This window comes from Exserohilum turcica (assembly GCF_000359705.1).
Source record: "Exserohilum turcica Et28A unplaced genomic scaffold SETTUscaffold_10, whole genome shotgun sequence".
Lineage (NCBI taxonomy): Eukaryota > Fungi > Ascomycota > Dothideomycetes > Pleosporales > Pleosporaceae > Exserohilum > Exserohilum turcicum.
Window position 1 is genome coordinate 1,306,971 of NW_007359915.1, and position 23,911 is coordinate 1,330,881.

At 51.7% G+C, this 23,911-nt stretch overlaps 13 protein-coding genes and 1 non-coding gene across 14 annotated transcripts; 7 read left to right on the plus strand and 7 right to left on the minus strand.

Annotated features, from left to right (window-relative positions):
* Positions 1–100: 100 nt before the first annotated feature.
* On the minus strand, positions 101–1,810 carry SETTUDRAFT_166841 (uncharacterized protein). The gene is made up of 3 exons (XM_008023467.1): positions 1,612–1,810; positions 1,318–1,557; positions 101–1,266 (listed from the first exon to the last, which is right to left on the minus strand). The coding sequence occupies exons 1-3, from the start codon at positions 1,750–1,752 to the stop codon at positions 193–195; spliced, it is 1,455 nt and encodes a 484-aa protein (XP_008021658.1). The 5' UTR covers positions 1,753–1,810; the 3' UTR covers positions 101–192.
* Positions 1,811–2,004: 194 nt separating this feature from the next.
* Positions 2,005–2,110, plus strand: SETTUDRAFT_t88. The gene has a single exon. It is a non-coding gene; the product is annotated as a tRNA-Met (tRNA).
* Positions 2,111–2,506: 396 nt separating this feature from the next.
* SETTUDRAFT_166842 (uncharacterized protein) lies at positions 2,507–3,985 on the plus strand. The gene is made up of 2 exons (XM_008023468.1): positions 2,507–3,000; positions 3,057–3,985. The coding sequence occupies exons 1-2, from the start codon at positions 2,524–2,526 to the stop codon at positions 3,840–3,842; spliced, it is 1,263 nt and encodes a 420-aa protein (XP_008021659.1). The 5' UTR covers positions 2,507–2,523; the 3' UTR covers positions 3,843–3,985.
* Positions 3,964–5,076, minus strand: SETTUDRAFT_145126 (uncharacterized protein; the record flags this gene model as incomplete). Its single annotated transcript, XM_008023469.1, has 1 exon — positions 3,964–5,076. The coding sequence occupies one exon, from the start codon at positions 5,074–5,076 to the stop codon at positions 3,964–3,966; it is 1,113 nt and encodes a 370-aa protein (XP_008021660.1).
* Positions 5,077–6,091: 1,015 nt separating this feature from the next.
* Positions 6,092–7,442, minus strand: SETTUDRAFT_101315 (glycoside hydrolase family 16 protein; the record flags this gene model as incomplete). The annotated part of the gene is made up of 3 exons (XM_008023470.1): positions 6,092–6,484; positions 6,539–7,079; positions 7,135–7,442. 3 exons carry the CDS (start codon positions 7,440–7,442, stop codon positions 6,092–6,094), a joined length of 1,242 nt encoding a protein of 413 aa, XP_008021661.1.
* Positions 7,443–8,089: 647 nt separating this feature from the next.
* Positions 8,090–8,850, minus strand: SETTUDRAFT_125372 (uncharacterized protein; the record flags this gene model as incomplete). The annotated part of the gene is made up of 2 exons (XM_008023471.1): positions 8,090–8,702; positions 8,761–8,850. The coding sequence occupies 2 exons, from the start codon at positions 8,848–8,850 to the stop codon at positions 8,211–8,213; spliced, it is 582 nt and encodes a 193-aa protein (XP_008021662.1). The 3' UTR covers positions 8,090–8,210.
* A 1,135-nt stretch (positions 8,851–9,985) lies between these two features.
* Positions 9,986–11,104, minus strand: SETTUDRAFT_100965 (uncharacterized protein; the record flags this gene model as incomplete). The annotated part of the gene is made up of 3 exons (XM_008023472.1): positions 9,986–10,881; positions 10,929–11,001; positions 11,054–11,104. The coding sequence occupies 3 exons, from the start codon at positions 11,102–11,104 to the stop codon at positions 9,986–9,988; spliced, it is 1,020 nt and encodes a 339-aa protein (XP_008021663.1).
* A 295-nt stretch (positions 11,105–11,399) lies between these two features.
* Positions 11,400–11,914, plus strand: SETTUDRAFT_25074 (uncharacterized protein; the record flags this gene model as incomplete). The annotated part of the gene is made up of 3 exons (XM_008023039.1): positions 11,400–11,414; positions 11,471–11,816; positions 11,868–11,914. 3 exons carry the CDS (start codon positions 11,400–11,402, stop codon positions 11,912–11,914), a joined length of 408 nt encoding a protein of 135 aa, XP_008021230.1.
* A 91-nt stretch (positions 11,915–12,005) lies between these two features.
* On the minus strand, positions 12,006–12,564 carry SETTUDRAFT_25075 (uncharacterized protein; the record flags this gene model as incomplete). Its single annotated transcript, XM_008023040.1, has 4 exons — positions 12,006–12,067; positions 12,124–12,301; positions 12,375–12,441; positions 12,488–12,564. 4 exons carry the CDS (start codon positions 12,562–12,564, stop codon positions 12,006–12,008), a joined length of 384 nt encoding a protein of 127 aa, XP_008021231.1.
* A 1,022-nt stretch (positions 12,565–13,586) lies between these two features.
* SETTUDRAFT_166848 (uncharacterized protein) lies at positions 13,587–14,456 on the plus strand. The gene is made up of 3 exons (XM_008023473.1): positions 13,587–13,723; positions 13,825–14,242; positions 14,295–14,456. The coding sequence occupies exons 1-3, from the start codon at positions 13,674–13,676 to the stop codon at positions 14,328–14,330; spliced, it is 504 nt and encodes a 167-aa protein (XP_008021664.1). The 5' UTR covers positions 13,587–13,673; the 3' UTR covers positions 14,331–14,456.
* A 3-nt stretch (positions 14,457–14,459) lies between these two features.
* SETTUDRAFT_125381 (uncharacterized protein) lies at positions 14,460–15,420 on the minus strand. The gene is made up of 4 exons (XM_008023474.1): positions 15,379–15,420; positions 14,870–15,322; positions 14,776–14,820; positions 14,460–14,726 (listed from the first exon to the last, which is right to left on the minus strand). The coding sequence occupies exons 1-4, from the start codon at positions 15,379–15,381 to the stop codon at positions 14,718–14,720; spliced, it is 510 nt and encodes a 169-aa protein (XP_008021665.1). The 5' UTR covers positions 15,382–15,420; the 3' UTR covers positions 14,460–14,717.
* A 174-nt stretch (positions 15,421–15,594) lies between these two features.
* Positions 15,595–17,753, plus strand: SETTUDRAFT_166850 (uncharacterized protein). Its single transcript, XM_008023475.1, has 4 exons — positions 15,595–15,677; positions 15,737–16,148; positions 16,197–17,431; positions 17,481–17,753. Exons 1-4 carry the CDS (start codon positions 15,662–15,664, stop codon positions 17,564–17,566), a joined length of 1,749 nt encoding a protein of 582 aa, XP_008021666.1. The 5' UTR covers positions 15,595–15,661; the 3' UTR covers positions 17,567–17,753.
* Positions 17,754–17,995: 242 nt separating this feature from the next.
* On the plus strand, positions 17,996–20,676 carry SETTUDRAFT_100978 (uncharacterized protein; the record flags this gene model as incomplete). Its single annotated transcript, XM_008023476.1, has 6 exons — positions 17,996–18,014; positions 18,065–18,101; positions 18,155–18,295; positions 18,347–18,481; positions 18,538–19,018; positions 19,252–20,676. 6 exons carry the CDS (start codon positions 17,996–17,998, stop codon positions 20,674–20,676), a joined length of 2,238 nt encoding a protein of 745 aa, XP_008021667.1.
* A 461-nt stretch (positions 20,677–21,137) lies between these two features.
* Positions 21,138–23,582, plus strand: SETTUDRAFT_182468 (uncharacterized protein; the record flags this gene model as incomplete). The annotated part of the gene is made up of 6 exons (XM_008023477.1): positions 21,138–21,164; positions 21,315–21,615; positions 21,667–21,729; positions 21,781–21,816; positions 21,865–22,033; positions 22,082–23,582. The coding sequence occupies 6 exons, from the start codon at positions 21,138–21,140 to the stop codon at positions 23,580–23,582; spliced, it is 2,097 nt and encodes a 698-aa protein (XP_008021668.1).
* Positions 23,583–23,911: the final 329 nt, after the last annotated feature.

The following is a 23,911-nucleotide window of genomic DNA, read 5'->3' on the forward strand; positions in this document are numbered from 1 at the left end:
CAGGCAACTGCAGAGTGCACGGTTTCGGGGGTTCGCGCTAACCAGAAGCGTTACTTAGCGCGGATTGCCGAGGCGTCAAAGTGAAGTCAGGTATGAGAACAAAGCTACATAACGTAGCTAACGAAACACTTTTGATCCCTCTATCAACTAATACAATACCAAACGCCGGTACGCCGTGCTAATGCTAATCATCTATCGCATTTCCTGCTGGCCCGGGGTTGGCTTCACGCTGTCGCCTTCAACCCACACACTCTCCATTGCCTGCTTCAGGATTTGCATACCCTCCTCAATCTCTGCTTCAGTGATCACAAGCGGCGGAACAAATCTCAGCGTATTGGTGCCGCAAGTGATGATCAGTAGGCCTCGTTCACGGGCAGCTGTAACGATGGGCGTCGGGTCTGCATCGAGTTGAAGACCTAGAATCAACCCTTTGCCTCGGACTTCCTTGATGTGGTCTGGGAAGCGGTCCCGTAGAGCATCAAAGTGCTTGCGGAATGCTTGCTCTTTAGCGGGTATCGAGTCGAGAATCTCTGGTGAGGATAGGCGGGACAGGATATAGGAAGCAACACGAGAGCCGAGAGGGTTGCCGCCAAATGTGGTACCGTGGTCACCAGTCTTGATGTGGTCGCACACAAAGTCATTAACAATGGTTGCACCGATGGGGAAGCCGTTTCCGAGTGCCTTGGCAGTAGTCAAGATATCAGGATGACACTCCTTGGGATAGCCGCCGTGTGCCCAGAAGGTGCCCGTTCGTCCTAGACCGCACTGGATCTCATCGAAGATCAGAACAGCACGCACTTCGGTGCAGCGCTTTCGGAGCGCGACGAGAAATTCGGGTGTCGCAACGTTCACACCTCCCTCTCCCTGGATGGGTTCGATAATGACACCGCATGTCGCCTCCGTGACCAACTCATTGATGGCAGCAACGTCATTGAAGGTTCCATACCTGAATCCTGGGACCATTGGCGAGAAAGGCTTTTGATATTTTGGATTCGGTGTTGCACTCAGACTTCCCATGGTGCGGCCATGGAACGAGTTGTGGAACGAAACAAACTCGTGCTTGTCCTTGTCAGGGGATAGGGACTTGCCAACCTTTCGCGCGAACTTGATGGCAGCCTCGTTCGCTTCAGAGCCACTGTTGCATATGAATGTACGGGTTGCGCTGGCAAAGCCTCCGGTCGCATGCGTGAGCTGGATAAGTTGTTTCGACAGAAGACCGGTATGCGGGTTGTGGTAGAGGTTTGAGGTGTGTATCAGTTGTTTAGCCTGTCTTCATGTCAATTGACTATAAACCTTCACAGGAGCTGTGCGTCTTACCTGTTCTGCAATGACTTGCGCTACGCCAGCGTCGCAATGTCCCAAAGCATTGACGGCAATACCAGAGGTAAAATCGAGATACCTCCTGTTCTCAATATCCCACATGTAGCAGCCATCGCCCTTCTCAAACATGGGTGGCGGGCGAACATAAGTCGGTACCATGTACGGTAGCTGCTGATTGACGAGGCCTGCTGTCTTCGAACTAGCAGGTGGATCGGGTGTTGGTAGAGTCGAATCGCGCTGAAGAGGTCAACGATTAGAGATAGTTGCACTTTAGATCCAGCATGTACTTACAGCAATCGAGTCAAGTACATCTTGCGGCAGACTTGAGCCCTTGACACCAGATGCTGCGGAAGCAAATCGCGCGGGCGTGTAACTGGTGCGCGGCGCACGCAATGCGGCACAAAACCTCTTGGAAGCAATTCGCGAAGCCATTTTCAAAGTAAACTACAGAAAAAGAAAAGGTAAGAAAAGCTACGGGTGTATTTGTAGCATTGGTGGCTGGGAGTGTGACTGTTGGGCGTGACGCAACGCCCAAAATTTTGGCAGCATGTAAGATACTTACGGGCCGAGGTCGGAGGGGCTGGAGATGTTGCAAACAACGCTCTATAAACCCCGCAATCTCAAATTCACCAACGAAGTTCCACCAACGCGAACGAATGTTCGCGTCATCAGAAATTTCTGAAAGTCTCGTTGGTGTAGTTGGTTATCACGTGGGTCTCATATCCTCCATGCTATGACTGCTCGTAGAGCAGAAATCCCAAGGCCGCCAGTTCGAGTCTGGCACGGGACAACATTTTTGCTGGCTCAGCACGTTGCAGCATCATTTTTGCTAGTTTAGTCACTACGAACATGCGTTGCAGTGATTTGAAGCCTTCTGCACTGCGAGATGTGTCCCAAGCCAATGCGGAGATGTTAACCGCAATGGCAGACAAGGACTGTGTTTTGTTTTTGGCTATCAAGAACGTCTGTAGTCGCGTCGCGAAGCTACGAAGACGTCATGCACGTGCGTTCGTGGTAGACTCGCGTCCTTCGTGTCCAGGGGCAATGACGAAACATAACTGTGTCATATGACCTGGCGTGATCATCGCCCTTGTTCAGCTTCATCCAGCATTCATTAACCAGCACCTGCGCGTTGGGAAACCCATCAACCTTAGCTTCGCGCTGATATTTCACACCACATCCTTTCCAATTCCGTCACCAAAGATGCCTTCTGCCAAGAAACAAAAGACGGCGCGGGGTTCCAAGGCCAGTAGCTCAAGCACGGCCTCTGCCCCGGCGCCCCCGCCCAACAAGAACAGCAGTGCCACGAATGAGCAGGATGGAGCCAGTTCGGAAGAGGGCGAAGATCCAGCGCCATACGACTACATCTGCATCCCTCGCCACTTCTTCGATTTCCAGGGCGAGAATTGGTTGGCACGGCAAAACAAGTCGTCCGACTACGTCTCTAACAAGACATTCAATAAACGCTACAAATCCTACCTGGAAGAAGTGGTAAAGATGAATCTTTTCAAAGCCTCACCTAGTGATCATCCAGGGCACAAATGGGTGATTATGTGGAATGCATATTTAAAAATGGATTTGCTTGGTCGAAAAGCAGAGTACTGCAACCCTGACAACTTCAACATGAACATGTACACTGATTGGAGAGGCTGGGGGATGCAAGAAATCTTGGAAAGAGAGGTACGTGTTTTGCTAACATGAATACGTGCCCTAGCTTCAAGCTAATAAGTCTTCAGATGATCGCATTCGACAAGGCATTCCGTTCCAAAGGACCCATGCGCATTGAAGACATGTGGGTCATAATTAGTGCCATAGGACTGTGGCTCAATAATGAAGACTACATGGACGTACTCATCCACAACGAAGATGGCGACACCACATGCGAGCTCATTGGTCTTCTTGTCTGCGCGCTGCTCACAGTCCTTGCAGCTATAGAGGATGCAGGTGAACTCAAGCCTGATTCACGTTTCCTGGACCTGACACTCGTCATTGGTTACTATCTTGAACTGTTGCACGACCTCCCCGATTATGGTATCGAGGGTGACTGTATCCGCGGACGCAAAGAAGTCGTAAACTACTTCAAGAAAGGCAACTTGGACACTGATAAAGCTCTTTCTACTACAAAAGTGCGATTGGAAAAGCTGGAGAAAGTGAATGAGTATGATGAGGAAATACCGCAGGAGAGCACCGAGGAGAATACAGGATCGGGGGTCATACAAGCATCTCAATCGTCAACACCCGCCAAGGGCAAAGGCAAAGCCAAAGGCAAGGGCAAGAGGAAGAGGAACGAGGATGACGTTGAGGGTGAAACAAGCGCAACCAAAAAGAAAGCCGATGTTTGGGATTGGACTGGAAATTTCAAGAAATACAAAAAGGGACGTTGGCCAGTGATGGGTGGTGAACATTATGACATCACAAAGATGTCCAGATCTGACCGAGCAGAGGCGGCATACGATGGCAAGGATCCTCTTGCTGACATACCGGTTAAGGATCTCAAGAACAACTTGATTGATATTTTGTGATAGTCTGAGTTATTGGGTGCGCTTCTGGGTATGAATGGGGAAGTGGTGTTTAACAAGTTCGGTTATTTCAAAAGTTTCGTCATCTCAAAGCAACGTTCTGATTGTAGATCAGTATTCGACACTATTGCACGCGTCCCCGGCTGTCTACAGGCCAAATCTCCTCAATCACACCTTTGCGGTGCGCATAATACACGTCGTGCAAGTTGACGGTTGGGTCAATATGGCTGGGCATCATTTCGACCCTATCCCCTATCTTCAACTCGGGCACCTTGCCCTCCTCCCACCTCAGGCTTCCGTGCTCATCGCCCATAACCCTGTACTCATACCCCTTTGTCTTGCACTCGGACAGCCCCGAATCCGTCGTCAAACTCTTGAGCCCCGCATCAATAGTAACGACAATCGGACCCTGCTTGCTCAGGACCGTGGACAGAATCGTCAAGCTCTGCGCATAATCCTCCGATCCCACAGCATTCCGGTAGTCGGTGTCCATGAAGAGAAAGGAGCCCGGCTGGACCTCCGTGACACCGGGTACACTGGCGCAGAACTCTGCGGTGCCAGTGCCGCCCGTGGTGACAACGTCGATTTTATGTCCGTCTTTTCGCAGCAGCTCGGCCGTTTCGACTAGAATGTGCATGCTCTCCAGACACTTTTCCTTGCGCTTCTCCAGCCCATGCATGTGCTGCACGTGGCCCTCATATCCCTGGACGCCCATCAACTGCAGATGGCGCGACTTTGCCACGAAAGCAGCGAGCTCGCAGGCCGGAGCACCAGGCTGCACACCGGTGCGATGGGTTCCGACATCCAGATCGATCAGCGTCAATGCCCTGCCTTCGAAGCCGCGCTCAGCCAGTGCAGCATCGATAGCCGCGGCGCCAGCCTCGCTGTCGACGACGATGCGAACATCCCTGTGCTTCTCGAGCAGCTCAGCAAGCCTCTTCACTTTGACGGCGCCCACAACCTCGCACGTGATGAGGATATCGGTGAAGCCTTTGGCGCACATGGCTTCAGCCTCGGAAAGCTTGGCCACGCACCCGCCTTTGGTACCTGCGTCGACCATCTTCTGCGCTACAATGGCCGACTTGCTCGTCTTGAGATGCGGGCGTATCGACACGCCCGTCGGCAGCAGTAGCGAGACGAGTTTGTGCAGGTTGGCTTCCATGAGGTCGAGGTCCACAATCATCGACGGCGTGTCGAGCGAGTCGAGCGAGTCGCCCACTTTGGGTGCGTACGGCATGCTTGCGCTTTTGCGTGTGGGTGTATATATGTATTCAAGTATATATCACAAGAAACCGGGGGGTTTGAGTGTCTGACTGTAGGAATGCGGTGTGCAGTGGGCTCGATAGTAAATCTACCAAGTTTTCCTCTCGGGCTCTGACTCCTGGTATCTATGGGCCCCCAAAGGGACTGCGATCATCGGACTCGGAGGCGATAAGCTTTCCGAAGATGGGGGGGGGGTTAACCGCTCGGTAAACTGCCCAGTTAAGCCGGACCATGTTAGACTTCAAGCGACGTTCCGCCCATGTTCTTTCAACACAGATTATAGTACTACATGTAAGTTTTTTGAAATCCTCTTGTAAGACAATAAATTCCCGACTGCTACTTGGGGTATATAGTCAAGACATCAAGCTTTGAGATATGCGTAAAGGCCTTATTTTGGTTCCGTGTCCAGACAACTTCGTACCTGGCAGCTCTTTTTTTTTCCCGGGTTCAGTTTCACTGATTTACCGAGGGAGGAGGGGTTGCCCACGTAGGTACTTAGTGCTAGGCCCAAAGTAGTAAGTCGAGACTCAAGCCACCTTCCAGATATGAGAACCTAGTCTCTACCAGATCTTCAGGGAGATGCTGCACACGCTCTCTTTCGCGTTTCTCTCATCATGACAACTTTGGATAGGAGTAGTTTCTGCATTCAGATACAGGCTTGCTCGACTGAAAGCGTATACGTGCGATATTCAATCCCCCAAGCTCCCAGTAATGTGAGTATCACCGGGCCATCAGAACCGCTTTGTTCCTTGTACAAACCCCAGAGTACAGCAAGACATGGGAGATGAGACTATCTTCAAAAGCAAACTTTTGTTATATATCACATGGTAATAAGTATTAAGTTGGCATATATATAGCCTAGAGATATGCATCTCTGCCAACATCGAATCCTCAAAAGCCACAAACAACACAAAGAAGCGTCCCGAAAACGCGTCCTTTTCTCTCTCTCTCTTATTTCCCGTGCTCACGTTTGCACATGGCAGGGAAAATCAAGCTTTGCACCCGTTGTGCCCACTCTGTTGCCACATCTTCACGCTCTTGACACGCATTGCAGCTCCATCCTTCCACGTAGGCAGCCAGTAATCCTTTGCCTCCCAGAAATCGAGCTTGGCACGGGGACTCTTGTCGATCCAGGGCTTGCCGCCCTTGCCATCCTCGAACCAGCCGTTTGTGCCGCCGACGGCCACGTTGAGGACGAGATAGAAGTCCTGGTCAAAGGGCGACGTGTTGCTTTTGGTGTGCTCCCAGGGATTGTTCAGACGCGTGCCGTTGGCGTCGGCGAGCGGGAAGCCACCGTAGTCCCAGAAAGGCTGGTCAAAGTGCGTGTACATGACTTGCAGGAGACGAGTGTTGATGTAGGTGAAGATGTACTTTTCAGACCACTAGACATCGGGTTAGCTACTTCTGAATTATTACAAGTGTGATGAAAGACAAACCTCTACACCAAAGGTGTTGTAGCCTGCTGCATATGTCGTATGCAATGCCTTTCGCTTGACGTTGTTGCGCCACCAGCCGTTGTGGTTGGAGTCAGGGCCAAAGTGCAGCGTGCTGGAAACGATGTTGTTCCCGCCCTGAGGATACCCAGGCGCATTGCCACGCGATTCCATAATGTCAATCTCGCCCGAGCGGGGCCAAGGGCCGTACACATTGTCTCTGGGCAGCATCCAAATAGCTGGCCAGAGCCAATCGCCAGCAGGCAGTTTGGCAACGACTTCCACGCGGCCATACTTGATCGAGGCGCCGGGTTTGGTGCTGATGCGGCCGGATTTGACAGGATTGACAATGGTGCCGTTGGTTATATTGGTAGCTGCAACGCAATCAGTCCAGGCGGGACCGTTACAACCGTGGCCGCGAAGATCAATGACGTGGTTCTGCATCATGTACTCCTCCTTCTGGAGAGTAGGCTTGATGACGAGCTCATTGTTCTCAATGAAGACATTCTCATCAGAGGCAGTCGTCATTTCGAACTGGCCATTACTGCAGGGCATAGTCAGCTACTTGGTCGCGTCAAAGCTAAAAACCCGCAACATACCCAAAGCCACCGAGGCCGACCTCCTTGGCCCAGATGTTGTCATTCCAAGTAGTGAAATTCTCGTTCAGCACCTCGCAGTACTCGTGCTGCGCAACAGCCCTGATTCCATCCCAGATCAGAATACCCGTTACGATCAAACCCAGAAAGAGACCGGTAAGGGGAAATATAGTAACCCATATCTGCCGCGGATGCTTCTTCTTGAGCCACGGCTGCTGGACATCTTCAGGCTTGACGCGCCGTGAACGGAAATACTCGCCCTGGCCCGGGTGGTGGTAACTAGAGACGGCCTGCGAAGGAGGCTGATCCATCTTGTATGCTGAAACAAAAGAAAAAGACAAGAATTCAGCGATGCACGGATGGGTGGTGGGAGACAGAGCAGGCACCTAGATATGGTACTTTTATGGTCCCACTCACCGTACCATTACCGCTGATTTCGACCCTGCTCAAACCAACTTGCAGTGGTTGAAAGCCACTTTTCAAATTCTCTTAGGCTATGCGCTGTGCGAGTTTACTGGCTCCCATGTCAGTATGCTCTTGCGATACAGAAATCCGCCACTCAGCCAACAACATTTGACAATCATCTGTGTTTGTATCGATTCTCTGTACTTGCTCTAGGGTCGCGCATTCGTCATGGGTCCAAATGATTGGATTCCGGCTGTTCTCATTGATGACCCTGAACAGTCTGGTGTACGCTAGCTCTCTCTCAGGGTGAGAGATCCATCGAGACTGCACTGTGAACGCATATGCGCTGATACACGCCATCTTGGTCCATCCACTAAACGTACAGGATGACTTTCTCGAGGTTCGTTAGTGGTGGAAAGGTAAGAAGAGAGGGTCGTTGAGTAGGGAGTGGCGCTTAGGTAAAAAGTCAGTATCGCTACCAATAATTCAGCAAGTATACCATTAATAGAGGGTGGTCGCCGGGAAGCGTGCAGACAAAGCCAGAGCCAGATAGGTTTGAATAATTCATTCAGCGCTGGTGCATGTCGCGCGTAGTTACTAGACCATACGTTCATCTTGAATACAGCTTATCCGTCCGAAGCCGTCGCGGGCGTCCTCCCACAGCGCGGCCGGAACTATGCGTCCGCAGCCAAACTCAGGTAGATACCCCACAGCACACCCACCGAGCAACCAAACACGACCCTCTTATCGACGGGTACCCACAAGAAGCTAATGAGGCTTATCGCCGGCCAAAATTTGTATCCGTCCTTCATCATCGGCCACGTATTGTTCATGCAGTCGCTGACGACCACATCCATAGCGTTGACGCCCGGCTTGTCCAGCGCATTGACATAGCCTATGTAACTCAAGAACATGAGCGTATTGACGAGGGCACCGACCGTCTGGTCGAGCACAAACTTGATCAAGACATTGGTTTTGCTGAGCGTTGTCTTTGTGGGGTCGGGCTTGGAACCGGGCTTCTCGGTCGACGTCGGGGCTGGCGCCGAGGGCACATTTGTGGGGAATTGGTCTTCGAGGAAGCCTTGCCAGACGATGTTTGGCGGGTTGCTGAGGACGCTGAAGAGCACGAATTTGAATACCGACGTGTAGTTGAGGCTGAAGGGCGTCTAGGACAGATGTCAGCTGGAAAGCCCCGCGCATGCAGAATTGCCCAATGGTGCGCACCTTGTTTTGGTAGGCCGTTATAGCTTGTGCGAGAACGTTGGACGTCAGGCTGAGTACTGCGCCTTGCAGCGTCTGCGATACCATCGACATGGTTGCGGTTGCGTATATCGCTGTTTCTGTGGCCAATGGGTAGTGCTGGGGACTTTGTCAGAGTAGAGAAAAGAAAGCAAAGAGTACCGCAGCTAGGATAGGCGCAGGCGACAGGAGAAGTCGTAGGAATATATCAATGTGTCCTGTAAACCTAGTTTCGGCGGCATCGGAAAAGTTGCAGCTGTGTTTCAAATGCGCGTGCCTCGCGTGCGATGACTAGCGCCGTGACGTCAATCAAATCTGCAGCTCCACGCGAATGATTTGCGCGTTGTCGGTCCGCCTTGGCCAGATTGACTTTTGTATCTATTCACAAGATATGGTAGAGCCGGCACTACCACTAAGCTGGTATTTTACTACCTTGGCACTATCTCATACCAATTATTCCTCCTTGAGCATCTGCTTCCAAGACTTACTAGTCGTCTAGACTAAGCAGATAGGGTGAGAATCATGTGCTACTTTGTATTACATCTGGAGTGTGTCGTGCCGTACAAGGCGGGTCTGCTCCGCTCTCACATGAAACCGAGACAATCCTATTCTTCCCTTTGTCGCCCTGAACTTCGCCCATAATACGTCTTGAACACCTTTGCCCAAGTCCCAAAGTCCTGGATATTTCGGCAGTACGCCGTACAGCCCTTCTATCCATAGCGCATCGTTGTGGCACTCTTCCATTGACCTTTTTTGCATTCCGTCTATGTGTTTCGAGAGGGTTTAACCAAGTTGAAGTGTCTCGGGCAAGCGATTGACTGCTCTCTTCCACAATCCAAATCGATCAAGGTTTTGCCCTTTAGAAAGCTATGGTCTGAAACCATAAGGAAGACACGATATCCGTACCGAACATTTCCAAGTAGAAGGCCTGAGGAGAATTCCGAATGCTACTCAAGATCGAACAACATCAACCGCATGCGTCTGGCTCCGTATTCAGAGATTTTTCGCCCAAGAAAAAGTGGTTGTCGCAGTTGTAGGAGAGGCACTTCCTCAAGTCGATAACAGAGTCCTTTGCACTGCAATCGCTTGACAGACACTACGCTGTAAGTGTCTTTCAGTCATCAGCCAGTACTGCTCCATCTGGCCTATACTGGTATGTCTGTGACCGGATCAACTTTTATCCTGGATCGCCATGTAGAGCCCTCAGTATTCAAGGATTCAGTTCTTCTCGGTAAAAATCCGCCATGCCTTCCTTGGTGACCTTTCGAAGCTGCGCGCCTGCACGACCCAACTCTCCGCCTGCCTTGGTGGCTTCTTCCAACCCTGCAACAATTGCAGCCTCGGCTCGGTCATGAAACACCCTTTGTCTGTCTTCCCGGTCTTCGTACATTTCTGCTTCCTCATCTCTCGCAGCTCCAAATAGGTTGAGGTGCGCATAAACATTGGAGCGTTCAGACAATATGTGGTGCTGAGTGTGCCAAAGTGGGAAATCGTTTTCGTTGGTGTCGATAGAGGGTACGGATTGTGTATGTGAGAGCCCAGCGCGGAGGAATGAAGTGAGCACGCTCATCTGCCTCACTTGCATCTTCGTATCAGCTTTTCCGTATGACCTCCCCGTCGACCATTTGCTCGACGCATCGCTTTGCCAGCCAAGTAGACTCAAGAAGCATTTCAGCATCTTTACCCAGCCACCGGCGCAACTGACCACTTCGTCACCGGCAACTTGGAGCAACCATTCAAGCACATCGAGCCCAAACAACCGGATTTCAGTGGATAGATGCGTCATTGCCGCTCTTGTGTGAAGTAATAGCTGGTCTGCATGACTGGCAATGTCTACCTGTGGTAAGATTTGCAACAGCTTGAGGAGCTGTTGGCGGACACTTTTTGTGCCATCTAAGATGAGACGCTGAACGGCAGGTATGATTACAGACGACGGCTGTGGCAATGGGACTGTAGGCGGGTTGCTGATGATTGCTGAGGTTAAGAAGGCCAGAGATTCCTTGCGTTGCGAATCAGACTTGTGGTTCAGCAGACCTAAATGATGGGCACATTGCGCTTCCAGAGTGGGGGCGCTAGTAGAAAGAGCCTGTTGCTTCAGTGCCATTGCTGGTAATTGTTAGTGTCTGCGCAGCGTATGCTGTCGCATAACCTACATTTGGCGCGAAAACTGGTGTCTGTAGCGTTCACCGGCTTTGGTTTTGCTTTGCCAACCTTCAACTTTGGTTTCTGCAATGGTTCAGAGTCGGCTCCTGAAGTCATCAATCTCACGTGGTCTTACCTGGAAGTCTTTTTTCTTGCTCTCTTTCTTTTTCTTCGAGCTTGTGGTCATGGTGGCGTTAGGGTCGCGTCCTGTTTAGTACTCTGATATTGGCACGAGTAGGCGACCGCGCATAAAATTCCGGTATCGCGAAAAGACCCGTTTCCAACCGACGACGACGGTGAAGTACGCGCTTCGGTGGTGATGGCAGGAAAATTAAAGATGCATCGACGCCGCTAGTGCAAAAGAAGCCTAAAGAGGTCATTGCTTGGCAGGGTCCAGTCGCGGACGTGTCTGCCGATGTCATTGGCAATCTCCAAGGTGCGACCAGTATTCCTTACCCCACCTCCTCGCCGTTTCGCCCAAAATGGCCCAAAACGCTGTATGTATTAATTTCTAGCTGCGTATGGACCTGCGATGGACTAAACGAATTGACAGCCAGACGAATCACTTGCGCTGCTCACCCGCTTGAGCCAGAAGCCCGGCGTGCAGAGCACTCTCATATTGTCGCGCGAAAATGGCACCATAATACGCACCTCCGGCCTCATCTCGAAAAGCTCGTCGGCAAATCCAAACAGCACCCTGCCTGCTTCTGGAGAAGCTGCGTCGGAAAACTACGCCAATGGCAGGAAGGACAGCGGTATACATAGCGCGGAAGATGTTGCGAGCTCGGTATGGTCCTTCCTGGCCGCGGCAGGAACGCTTGTCGACGAGTTGGATAAGGAGGACGAAGTCAAGCTACTGCGATTACGGACCAAGAAGACTGAGCTAGTCATTGTACCGGGTACGACCCGTGCGATATTTGTCATAGGATATGCACTAATCTACGGACCAGATCCCAAGTTCATTCTCGTCCTTATCCACGACACCCCTCCTGTCTAGGGCATCCAGCAAGCTCACTGCATAGGCGCGCCTTGTTTTTATACGCAAGCATTACGATACCCAACTACCTTGAATAGCGTAATAGACTGGTTTACCAATGAGCTTCGCTAATGTCGACTTGATTGACATCAACTCCGTCTTTGAACCATCGTTCTGCAGATGTTATTGGAGGCTGTCCCCACTTGGATACAGGATGCATGAGCACTCACCAGCTTCGTCAATGTCCATGTTGTTGCCGCTCATCTGGCGCTTGCGCATCTTTCCGTCCTCGGCAAAGGTCCAGTCTTCGAGGCCGTAGCAGCGCTTCCATTTCATGCCGTCGTGAGCATCCTGGAACTCGTACCAGAACTGAACGGCAATTTTGTTTTCGGTAAAGGCGAAGAGCTCCTTGCGCAAGCGGTAGCTCTTTTTCCTTCTCCCATTTCTTGGTCAGGAAGTCCTCAATGGCTGCCGTGCCTACCAGGAAGGATGACCGGTTGCGCCAGATGCTTTCGGGAGTGTAGGCCTGTGCAATTACTTTGGGGTTTCTGGGACAATCAGACGGTGCGCAAATGCACGTGTGAGGCAACGTACTGGGTATTCCACAAGTCCTGCGCCTTCTTGACCTTGGCATGGGCGGTTTCGTGGGTAAATGGCGGTGCAAGAGACATGATCAAAGCAAATTTAGCTACGCAAATACAATCGAGGATTTGAATTCTGGTTCTGCGAGCGTCGGATGTCTAACATGCAGCCATGAAGCCGTGATGTTATAGTCGCATATGCCGATTTCTGCTTCGTCTCGGCATGTGTATCGGCATGGCCTGAAGTTTGCCGTGGGAACCAGGAAATTTTCCTGTTCCAATGACGGTGCGCCTGACATAGTCATTGCACCCACGGCCATGTCGAAGGAAGATACCCAAATGCTGTGTCATTGTTACTGTGCCTTGACTGTGCCTTGACTGTGCCTTGCAGCCATGTTCTTCTCCCGATCCGATACCTACCCGGCCCAGCCCAGCCCAGCCCCGCAATCCACCCACGTCGATATCGATAAGTACGTACTGTAGGGGAAGCTTCTCGAAGAGCTAACGTACGTACGGAGCACAGCGTGTGTCTCTCTCAAGTCCCGAGGTACACGCACGCCCAAGACATGGGATGGCGAGCCCGTTGCATGCTTTGAGTGAATTACTAAAGCGGCAGCGGCAGCATTAGTGTATCATGTAATGGCAGAGGGTCTAGTACCTGCCCCCCCTGCAACCTAGCTTCACACAGCAGCAAGCAAGCAAGCAAGCGTGGGAGTTCGCCGGCACAGGCTTTCCCAGTCGGACACAAGTGCCGTGGAACAACAAAAGGCAGCTGGCCATGGAGGTGCACGCCCATCATAGGCCTGTTGAATTTGTCAAAAGCATATATGCGTTGCATGATTGCATTATCAATGCGATGCGTTGTTCCGCGAGGTACCGTGGCGTCATTCGCTGTGCAGCCTCGGCGCAGCTCTGCGGAGGGGACGGCGGTGCTGCCCCACCATCATCTCGAAGCTGGAAAGCTTGTGAAGCAAGGCCAGGTAACTAACGTTAGGGGGTCGGCGATTGCGGCAGTGGGCGAGAGGCGCATATTTTTTGCCCCTCCTTTTGAGAGCCAAATAAACGCGTGTTCCTCGTCGGGCGCTTTCTGCCTTTTCTCCAGACACTCTTCTCTCTTCTCATACTTGCTCAGACCTCTTGCTCAGACCTCTTGCCCCAACACTACTCCTACTATTCCTACCACACCAATTGAAAACAACATGGCTCCTCTCCAAGTCGGTGACAAGCTCCCCGAGGGCGTCAAGTTCGAGTAGGTTCTACTCTTTGGTGTTGCAATCTCAAGCTGCCGGGCTTGATGGAGAGTCGACTCGTTGCCCAGAGCCATTGCTAACCACCATTCCTCGTGTATAGATGGGCGCCCATTACTGACAGTGACCCCACCACCTGCGGCCGCCCGCAAGAATACGACGCCAGCAAGGAGTGGGCAGACAAGAAAGTCGTCGTCTTCTCTGTCCCCGGCGCCTTCACACCCGGCTGTCAAGCATACCACCTGCCTCCCTACATTGCCAAGGCCAAGGAGTTCAAGGACAAGGGCGTTGACGTGATCGCCACCATTGCTTCCAACGACGCCTGGGTCATGAATGCATGGGGCAAGGTCAACGGCGTCAACGGCGACGAGGTCCTGTTCCTGAGCGACACCAAGACCTTCTTCAGCAAGAACTACGGCTGGGCCGCTGGTATGGGCGACCGTAACGGTCGCTGGGCCATGGTCTTTGACCACGGCAAGGTCGTCTACGCCGAGAACGAGAAGAGCCCTGGTGAGGTTACTGTGAGTGCCCCAGACCCAGACGACTATGTCTCTTGTGGCTGACAGAATGCAGGTCTCGAGCGCCGATGCCGTCCTGGCTAAGTTGTAAGTGCCGACAGCCATTGTGGCTCCATGGTGGGGAATTGCCATGAGCGGTAATGCATCTAGTCAACTCTGTAGAATGAAATAAATAAACAACAAATCACATGTCAAGTCGGATGTGCATGTGTTGCCCGGGTCTTCGTCAATTGATCAAGTAGCTCGTATTCTGCAGACATATTCGAAGCATCGCTGGAGTGCGTCATGTACGGCAAGGTGTTTCAAGTTCGTGATTGTATTCATTGCTGGTCGAATGCTCAGCTTGGATCGCAACTTTTCCATGCCCACACTTGTTTGCAAGCAAACGGCTCGGCCCTCGACCATGGTCTGTTTCGTGAAGCTGCTTCTATTTCGATGGCCGTACGTCGCCATATATATAAACACCCTCCTCGCGCGCTTAATCAAACTGGTCTCTTGTTAGTGGCGGTACTCGGGACGGATGGAGCAGCACGTACTGGAGTAAGGAAAGATTCGGCAACGAAACGTGCTCTTGCGTTCAACTGGCCGGTGTTAGCTCGTGCTCGCCGTCATGTGTCTCGTCTTCCTTACAAAGAGCTTCATTTCCGAGATCTCCTTGTCGACCTCTTCCATGAATTGAATGATGAAGTCGACCAGCTTGTGCTTCAACATCTCCTCGGTGTGGAAGTTGGTGATGAGGAACGAGATGTCGTAGCCCTTGACAGGCTTCCTCCGCAGAATGTAGAATGACTCGGCTCGCTGCGTCAGGAACCGTGTGAACTTGTGGACCAGAATGTGCTCAATCTCATCTGCCTGCTTGATCTTGATGCTTATTCGCACACTGTTGATGCTGGGCTCGATGTATACGCGCTCGTTCTCGTTTCTCGACACAGTGAGGGGGTTCAGGATGACTTCCGGGGAGCTCGCAGCCTCGATCTCGGGGACATTGTGGCGCTCCGAGGCCTGTGAAGCAAAGTTGGAGAGCGATAGGGCAGCCGTGAGCGACGAGCGCACGCACTGGAGGTACGGGCGGAGGGATTGAGACTGGCGACATTAGCAAACACGGGCGGCCGGGCTGTCGGAAGCACAGGACGGCATACCATGGCGGGTAGAGCTCAGCACCAGCTCGGAGTGTCGAGGTTGGGGCTGCAGTCTGGGAGGGCGGGCTATGACATGCCAGCACGGGCAGTTGGCGCTGCCTGCAGGTGGTGGCTAGTGGGGTTGGAAGCTCCGGGCGGCGGCTGTGCTTGGCGCCGCATGCCTTCCTCATGATTCGGCCGCCGCCCATTGCATGCCGCCCCACGACCGCCGTATAAGCCATCTTTTCGCCTCCGCCCTCCCAAACACTCTGCACCTCTCTCGTCGTCTCGCCGAGGATACATCATGGCGTCTATACCAGGTATGCGACCGCACACGCCCACGCCCGCAGCGTCTGAGTACTGACTGGCCTGTCTGTAGTAATCGTAAAGCACCAGGGCAAGAAGCACGAGGTCGAGGTCGACACCACGTCCACCGGCGAGACGTTCAAGTACCAGCTCTTCTCCATCACGGGCGTCGAGCCAGATCGCCAGAAGGTCATCGTCAAGGGCGGTCAGCTGAAAGATGACGCCGACATGTCCAAACTGGGCCTCAAGCCCGGCCAGACGCTGATGATGATGGGAACGCCTTCGGGCAGCGGAACCGTCATCGAGAAGCCCAAGGTCCCTACCAAGTTCCTCGAGGACATGGACGAGGCAGAGGCCGCGCAACTCGAAGGCGCCACGCCCGCCGGTCTGCAGAACCTGGGCAACACCTGCTACATGAACTCTACGCTGCAGACGCTACGGTCCATTCCCGAGCTTCAGGACGAGCTCTTGCGGTACTCTGCCAGGTGCGCCTCTTCTCGACCGTTGAATTGTACTATACTGACTCCCTGCAGCAACGACGCCAGTTCATCCAGCTCCGCGGCGCAGCTCAGCCAGTTCGGCCTCGGCGGTCTCGGTGCCTCGACTGATCTCACAGGCGCCCTCCGCGACCTCTTCAAGCAAATGTCCGAGACGCAGCAAGGATTCCCGCCGCTCATGTTCCTAAATGCTCTCCGAACCGCCTTCCCGCAATTCGCCCAAAAAGCAAAGGATGGCCATGGCTACGCACAACAGGACGCAGAGGAGGCTTGGTCACAGATTGTATCGCAACTGCGCCAAAAGCTGAAAATCAGCGACAAGGATGCGTCAGGTGCGGATAAGCAGGCCATGTCCTGGATTGACAAATACATGTCGGGCAGATTCGAGTCAGTCATGGAGTGCGACGAGCCTGCAGCCAAGGAAGGTGGTGAGGAGCCAGTCCACAGCGAGGACCTCTTTTTCAAGCTCAATTGCCACATCAACGTCGAGACGAACCACCTCAGGGATGGTCTGGCCGCTGGTCTGCAGGAGAAGATTGAGAAGCGATCGGAGGTTCTGGGACGAAACGCCATGTACACCAAGACTTCGAAGATTGCACGCCTGCCCAAGCACCTTCCCGTCCATTTTGTCCGCTTTGACTGGCGACGAGACACCAACAAGAAGGCCAAGATTATGCGCAAGGTCACCTTCCCGGAAGAACTGGATGCGCTCGAGTTTTGCACCGAGGAATTGAGAAAGGTTCTGGCCCCCATACGTGACAAGATCCGCGATGTTCGCAAGGAAGAGGAGGACGTCGAGCGCGCCCGCAAGCGACAAAAGCGCATGAGGGCTGGCGAAGACAATGACAGCGACCCTCTTGCCCCGAAGGAGCCTCTGCAAAAGAAGAAGGAGGCTGCGCAAAAGAAGGACGACGCCAGCAAGTCCGAGGATACCAATATGGAAGAGGTCGAATACAAGACCGACGCTCAAGTTGAAGCTGAACGTGCGGCATCTATTTTGGCTGCCAAGAAGGAGCTCCTCGCGCTTGTCGACCCCAAAATGGCCGCTGATGATGGTGCCAACCAGACGGGTCTCTACGAGCTACGCGGTGTCATTACTCACCAGGGCGCCAGCGCTGACAGCGGCCACTACACGTCTTTCGTCAAGAAGCAAGGCGCCAAGGACCCGGTCACGGGCAAGCGCAAGGAGGAGGACGGCAAGTGGTGGTGGTTCAACGACGAAAAGGTCTCCGAGGTTGATGCTGAGCGGATACAGACTCTTTCTGGCGGTGGTAAGTGTTGTCGCTATTCAGGTACCATCAATAACTGACATTGTCGCAGGACAAAGCCACTCTGCTCTGATCCTCCTCTACCGAGCAGTCCCTCTCCCATCGATTGACGAGGATGTGCAGATGGGTGAGGCATAGAGTGACTTGGTGTTCCATCTGTGGAGGATATTTTCAGACACTATAGTCGCCATGTAAGAAAGCAAAAGCGTAGGCAGAGCGAACATGACGCATAGCACTGGCGTTGACGTTGCTAAAAGAGCTGTGAAGCGACTCACAACATATGAGTAATGATGGCACGACTTCTAGACTTGCATTAATAGACACGTTATCTGATTGGTACAGCGCGCCCGTCCCTATCTTCATCTTCACTTCACTCCGCGTCGCGAAAACGCGCCGAAGCGCCAAGCCTTGCCACGATTCTAACACTTGCCTGACGCACTTTTCCAACAGTCTACTCGTTCGTTGCTGCAATCTCTTCTCCAGCCTCTTCATCCGTAATCTATGCTGTAGCTTTTTCTTTGTATTGTCCTAATCCTAGTCTTTCGTTAGTGTCTTGATATTCCCACCATGTTCTACAGTCACGAAAGTAAGATTCCCTCCAAGACTCGAACTTCAACGCAAAGCTGACTCTGGCAGTTCTCACGTCACGCAAATATGGGGTGGCGACTGTGTGGTGGGTCATGGCAGTGATGGGTAGCTCCTTCCCTTCACTGACAGAAATGGCAGGCTCGTTGCAACGCTTGGTTCCAAGTCGAGCCTGAAGCGAATCAACCGAAAGCAAATCCTCGATGTCGACGTACCCAAGGCATGTGAGACCATAGTCGACCCAGTGGCCCCCATGGCTTTGCGGCTACAGGGTAACTTGTTGTAAGTTGCTTGTGCGCAGCGTGTTGCGCGCAATGTTACTGACGCATGTAGGTATGGAGTATCGCGTGTTTACTTGCAACAATGCGGGTATCTTCTCGCCGACGCACAGAATGCGCAAATTGCCCTCCGAACAATGTTACGAACGGTGCACGACACCGCTTTGGATACTGCGGCTGGCAGAGCTAGGTATGAACTCATCATTCACATTTCTCCAGGGCATTCTGCTGACAAATTCTTCCTAGGCCTGAACTACTCATTCTCGAAGATGACCCAGCTTTCATCCCCGAGCTTGCTCTTCCGCCACCGGAACCGCTTGCTGACCTTGACTCCAACTTCAATCTCGATATAGCACACTCTGGCGAATCCCAATCTCTAACCCCATTCGGCTCCCAAAAGACTACATCCCCTTCCAACAATGACAACGTCGGCGTTCTTATTCTCCCTACGTCTTCCCCTGTCGCCGCAGGTGGGTTCAGGCTGGAAAGCGACCAAGTGACAGGCAGCATCGGTCGGCCTAGCAGCATGCTCGGAGCAGGCGATACAATCGAAATTGAAGACCCATGCTTCATGTTTGGGGATGACGGAGAGATTATTCATCTTTCACCAGGTATTGCAGCGCCCAGAACACCAGCTATACCTGCAGATGCGACTATGCCCAGCGATGCTGCACTAAGTGCTCGGGTAAGGAAGGAACACAAAGAAGGACAGCAGACACGTAATAAGGTGAGTTTTACTGTGTATTTTCACGTTTCTCCGCACTCTACCCCTAGCCGCTAGTCTTACCTAGTGCTTTTGCCTGCCTCACTTGGACCTCTATCATGACTTTGCGCCATGTCCTCGCATTCGGAACCTCTTCACATATATCCGGAATCTCATTCTCCCATTCTTCCAGTACCGCTACTTTTTTGTCTACATACACTCGACAATCTCACGTTATGAATACTGACATCTACGAGTTGCCTAGCAATGAGATAGACATGGATCTTCCCAGCTACGACAATGCTCTTCCCGAAGGCGAGACCGCTTCTTCAGGCGCCCTGTCTCAGTCCAGTCAGCATTCAGAAGTAGTAGAGTCATCTGACACAATTACTGCTCCTATGCGCCGTCGTCGAGTTCCGCGCGCCATTGCCGCAGATACAACAACAGAGCTTCGTAATAAGGATCTGGCAGACTGGAATACAAACTATCTCAACAACATGAAGGTTGTTTCTCGACAGAAGATCCAAAATCGCTCCAGCACACAGGCAAAAAAGAACGCTGAATATTATGTCTGGGGGTTTGGCCTGGGAGCCATTGGCCAACAAATCTTCAGCAACCGAGGCAATAACCCGTTCGATATGTTCATTGGTGACAAGCTCTTCGAGTCGATCACTGGTATGAGTCGTGAGGTCACTGGGGCCAAGCACGATCGCGATAGTGGCATTGACGATGCTACACAAGGAGAGTCCCGCTGCGTGCGCCAAAAGACTGACGAATTTGAGGCCGCTCGTGGCGCTGATGATGATGTTTTCTCCATGCCGGTTGGGGACGACGACGTTGCGGTCGAACTACCTCGCGAAGCTGTCTCCGTTCTTGATGATCAACAAATATTTTCTGCAATGCCTTGGAACATGAGCGCTTCTGTCCGAGGGTCGTCGGCTATTCCTCGCAGTGGACGCATCGGCATGATCAGTTCCGCAGATCGAGGCAGGCAGGGCAGTCGTCTAGTATCCGCATCTCCCTTACACGGACGAGGCCAGTCCATTCCATTTGAGGAGCTGAAGCATCTTACCAGTGACGCGGGGTATGCCGATGATGAATACGGGCTTCCAGGGCTTAGCTCAGACGTGCTCGAACCAGCAGCCCCTGCAAACACTACATCACGATTCCGCGAAGCTCTTTCCACTGAAGGAGGAAACTTCATCAACTTCATCACTGAGCGGATAACCGAGAAACGCAATCGTGTCCAAGCCGACCCAGAAGCCGTCACCAACACGAATGAAGTCACATTCGAAGAGCTCCTTCCTCCTGCAGAGAGTAGCAAGATGGTTGCTTGCCAAGGTCTGATGATGGTTCTCGCATTGGGTACTAAGGGAATGCTAGATGTTCAGCAGCATGAGCATCTTGGAGATATTCACCTCAAACCATCCGAGAAGGCTAGAGTATTACAGACCATTGAGATCAGCGATGGCGACGAGTCTGAAGACAGCGAAGATGATGAGGAAAGCGTGCCCAGAGAAAAGCCAGTGATGGCTTCACAACAGACTGCTGACGAAGTCGAGGATCACGATGATGAGATGGAAGAGGCAACAGATTTGGAGGGAAGTCACTTCCAAGAGCAATTTGCCGCTGGACATGCCGTGCAAGAGGAAGATGACGGCGACTCGCTATACGCGGACTAAACGATATGGCCATATGTCCTGCGAGTATGTCACATGCTGTTGCTGTGGCTTTGCCTATCCACAGGCACAGCGGTTCTGATTTACTATCCAGTCATGCACAGGAAATGTCTGATCTTACGAATTTACGCCAATGTAATGAACCACAATGGCGTCTGGATCGCGTGGACATAGTTAAAATAACGCCCCATCCATAAAAGTTCAGAGTTTCTTCTTTCAGCTTCGCCTCCCGTAATCTGTGTCAAATTTTGCTTCGTGGCCCGCTTTGTGTGATAGTAGAGTGCCAACCGCAGTGATATACTGTACCATGGTTGCAAGCAGTCATATAAGGGTAGCGGCGTTTCAGTCTTGCACTATTCGCCATAGTATGATGCTAATGAATGGGATCTTCAGAGAGTTTAAGAAGAGAAGCCTTTTTATTGGCCCACAAGGCTAGATAGGCTAACCGGTGATATCCTCCTCACATGTTTGCTGCAGATGCCACGTGTAAGGTAAGTAAAGGAACTTGCTGTACCTGAAGTGAGAATATAGCAGGGTGATTTCTGAATGTCTGCCTAATGATCCAAATTTTTTCTCCTCCATATTTACTTTTGAGGGAAAGTATAGCGACGCGGTAGTGACGTTGGCGTAGGCTTACTTAGCCGAAGACCAAGCTAGACCCACTAGGTACTGGTGCAACGCAGGCTGCTCCTAGGCCTTCCAACCGCCACCAATACACGCACACGTTCCACAACAGTATGAGAAGCGGCGCTGCCAAACAAGATTCTCTCATGCGAAAGCAGCGGAAAAAGAATAGCGACGCCCTCACAGCTCAGCCTGTTGTGAAAGCCACCCCCGATGACACTTCTGCGGAAAGCGACGCGGTAGACGAAACCGCGTATCGCCCGCGACCGCAGCTGCCCAGACCGCACGTTCACATGCGCAGTTTAGCAAGTCTGATGAGTAAGATGGAGCAGGAAATTATTGTAATAATCGTATGCTGACTGTAAATAGAGGATCTGGACAGCGGTAATATTGATATTAACCCGGAATATCAACGAGGAGTTGAGTGGCCAGGTACGCGTATCTAAAGCCCGAAATGCTAGCAATTATACTCATCTTAAGCAGCGGACCGCATGACAGGCCTGATAGACTCTTTGATGGGTAAGTACCGCCCTTGCTACATGATCCAGCTTACTAAATTTCTTGCAGAGAATTACTATATTCCCCCCATCATTTTGAACAAGAAGACAAGCCCTGTTCTAAATGACGGGAACCCGCGCGACATCCTTGTATGTGTGGATGGTAAGCAGCGCCTCTCTTCTGTTCAAGCTTTTGTAAAAGGAATTATTCCCTGTCATGATCACAGAGGAGATAAATGGTAAGTTGGCTCGAGGGTCGTTGTCCATACCTTCACTGACATTACTAGGTGGTTTTGCGACACCGCAGAAATCAAGCACACAAGGGTGCTACCCGAAGAGACACAGAAGATTTTTCTGAACAAAGACTTTATCACGTTCCAGTTTTCAAAAATTACGCTGGGTCAAGAGGAGGACTTGTTTTCTAGGGTCCAGATGGGCATCCAACTCACTGCAGCCGAGAAGATACGAGCAAAGTCTGGGCCGTGGCAGGAACTAGCGAAGCTTTTTGTGGAAGATTTCCCCGCCGTCTATGGCTTGCTGAAAGACCGAACCCGCGCAAAGGACTTCCAACTCACTCTGTCATGCTTCAATCAGATTCATGAGGTCTTGAGTGCCACAAGTGAGGTACCAGCCTTCAAAGCAAATCATGCCGCGCTTCCGAAACTGCTTAACAACACGGCAGGTGTCGACGATGCAACTAAATCCCTTCTTGCAGGCGTTTGGACCACGTTTAGTGATCTCGTGGGACTAAATACTGATATCTTCACCAATGCAAGCGGGTATTTACGTGGTGTGCAGACATTTGCACCAGTGGAGATGCTAGGTGTTACCGTCCTGCTCGCGAAATACTCTGAAACAAGGCATCATGCCCTGCTTTTAGAAGACATCAAATCTTTCCGCATAATACTTCGCGAGCACTTCTCAGACCTTCGCCTGAAGCGGCCAACTTGGAAATTTGTCTGGGAGTTCATCGCCGACTTGGAGGCTATCCGCGGTACCGATGGCACTGCTATTGCCCCCACTCTGCAGGAGCAGCCGTCAACTTCTACCACGGTAGTTTCGAGCTCAGTTTTGCCAGCACAGGCAGTTCAATCGTCTCAAACAAACTCAAATTTGCAGGTGCCTTCCAATAAACGAGTAGCTCCTGAGACTATATCGGAGGACATCTTTCCACAACAAAATTTGGCTGTCATCCAAAATGGCGTATTGCCACTTACACTGCCACTGAAACGACAGCGATCTGACTCGAACTCATTCGACCTGCCAGTGCAGCATGGTAAATTCCAGAGGGAAAATGGTGCCATGTTACCAACTTCCAACCACGTGGCTTCAGCTCAAAGGCACATGATTCTTGAAGCATCGGCTACAAAGCCCTTCTCGACTCAAACGGCATCCAGCTTTCCATCGCACTTTCCACCTACAGTGCCAGTGTCACAGTCAAGTTCGACACAGTCAAGCTTGTTAGCATCTTTCGCCTCAAAAACGAAAGCAAATGCAATTTCAGCTTATTCCATAGCTTCAGCTACAGCTGCCTCTACAAGTCAAGGTCCCTTTGCGGCTCTCCATACAGAAGAAGACATAGAGGGCGTCATTGTACCCGCATCACCACAAATGCCTCTCCAAGCTAAGTCTCTTGCTCCAACAACAACGCAGGCAGTGGCGTCTCCTTCCGCAGGCTCACCTAACTCCTTAGTACCTCCAAGATCCAACACTAGAAAGCGCAAACCTGTCTCCCGCCTGACACTTGAACAGATTAACGGGGCGATCGACCTTACTAGCGACACATGAATTAGAGGAACTAAGACTTCTCTTGTTAGTCGAAGGCAGGCTTTTACAAAAAAAATAGTGCTCCTAGCTGCCTTTAACTAGGGGCACAAACTTATGCTATAGGAGTTTCAAAAATTGTTCCTAGCGTATGGCGTTGTATATCATTCAAGCGTTATAATTCTAGCATTTGCTACTATTCTCTTATAACTTTAAATACTTATAGTTATTAGTTAATTATATACTCTCTATAAGGCTCTTAGCAGTAAGCTATTGTGCTATAATAGGAAATATAGTAAAGACGCTTATAGTACTCTGCAAAAGCACTACGTTATAACGCGTTCTCAGCCTCG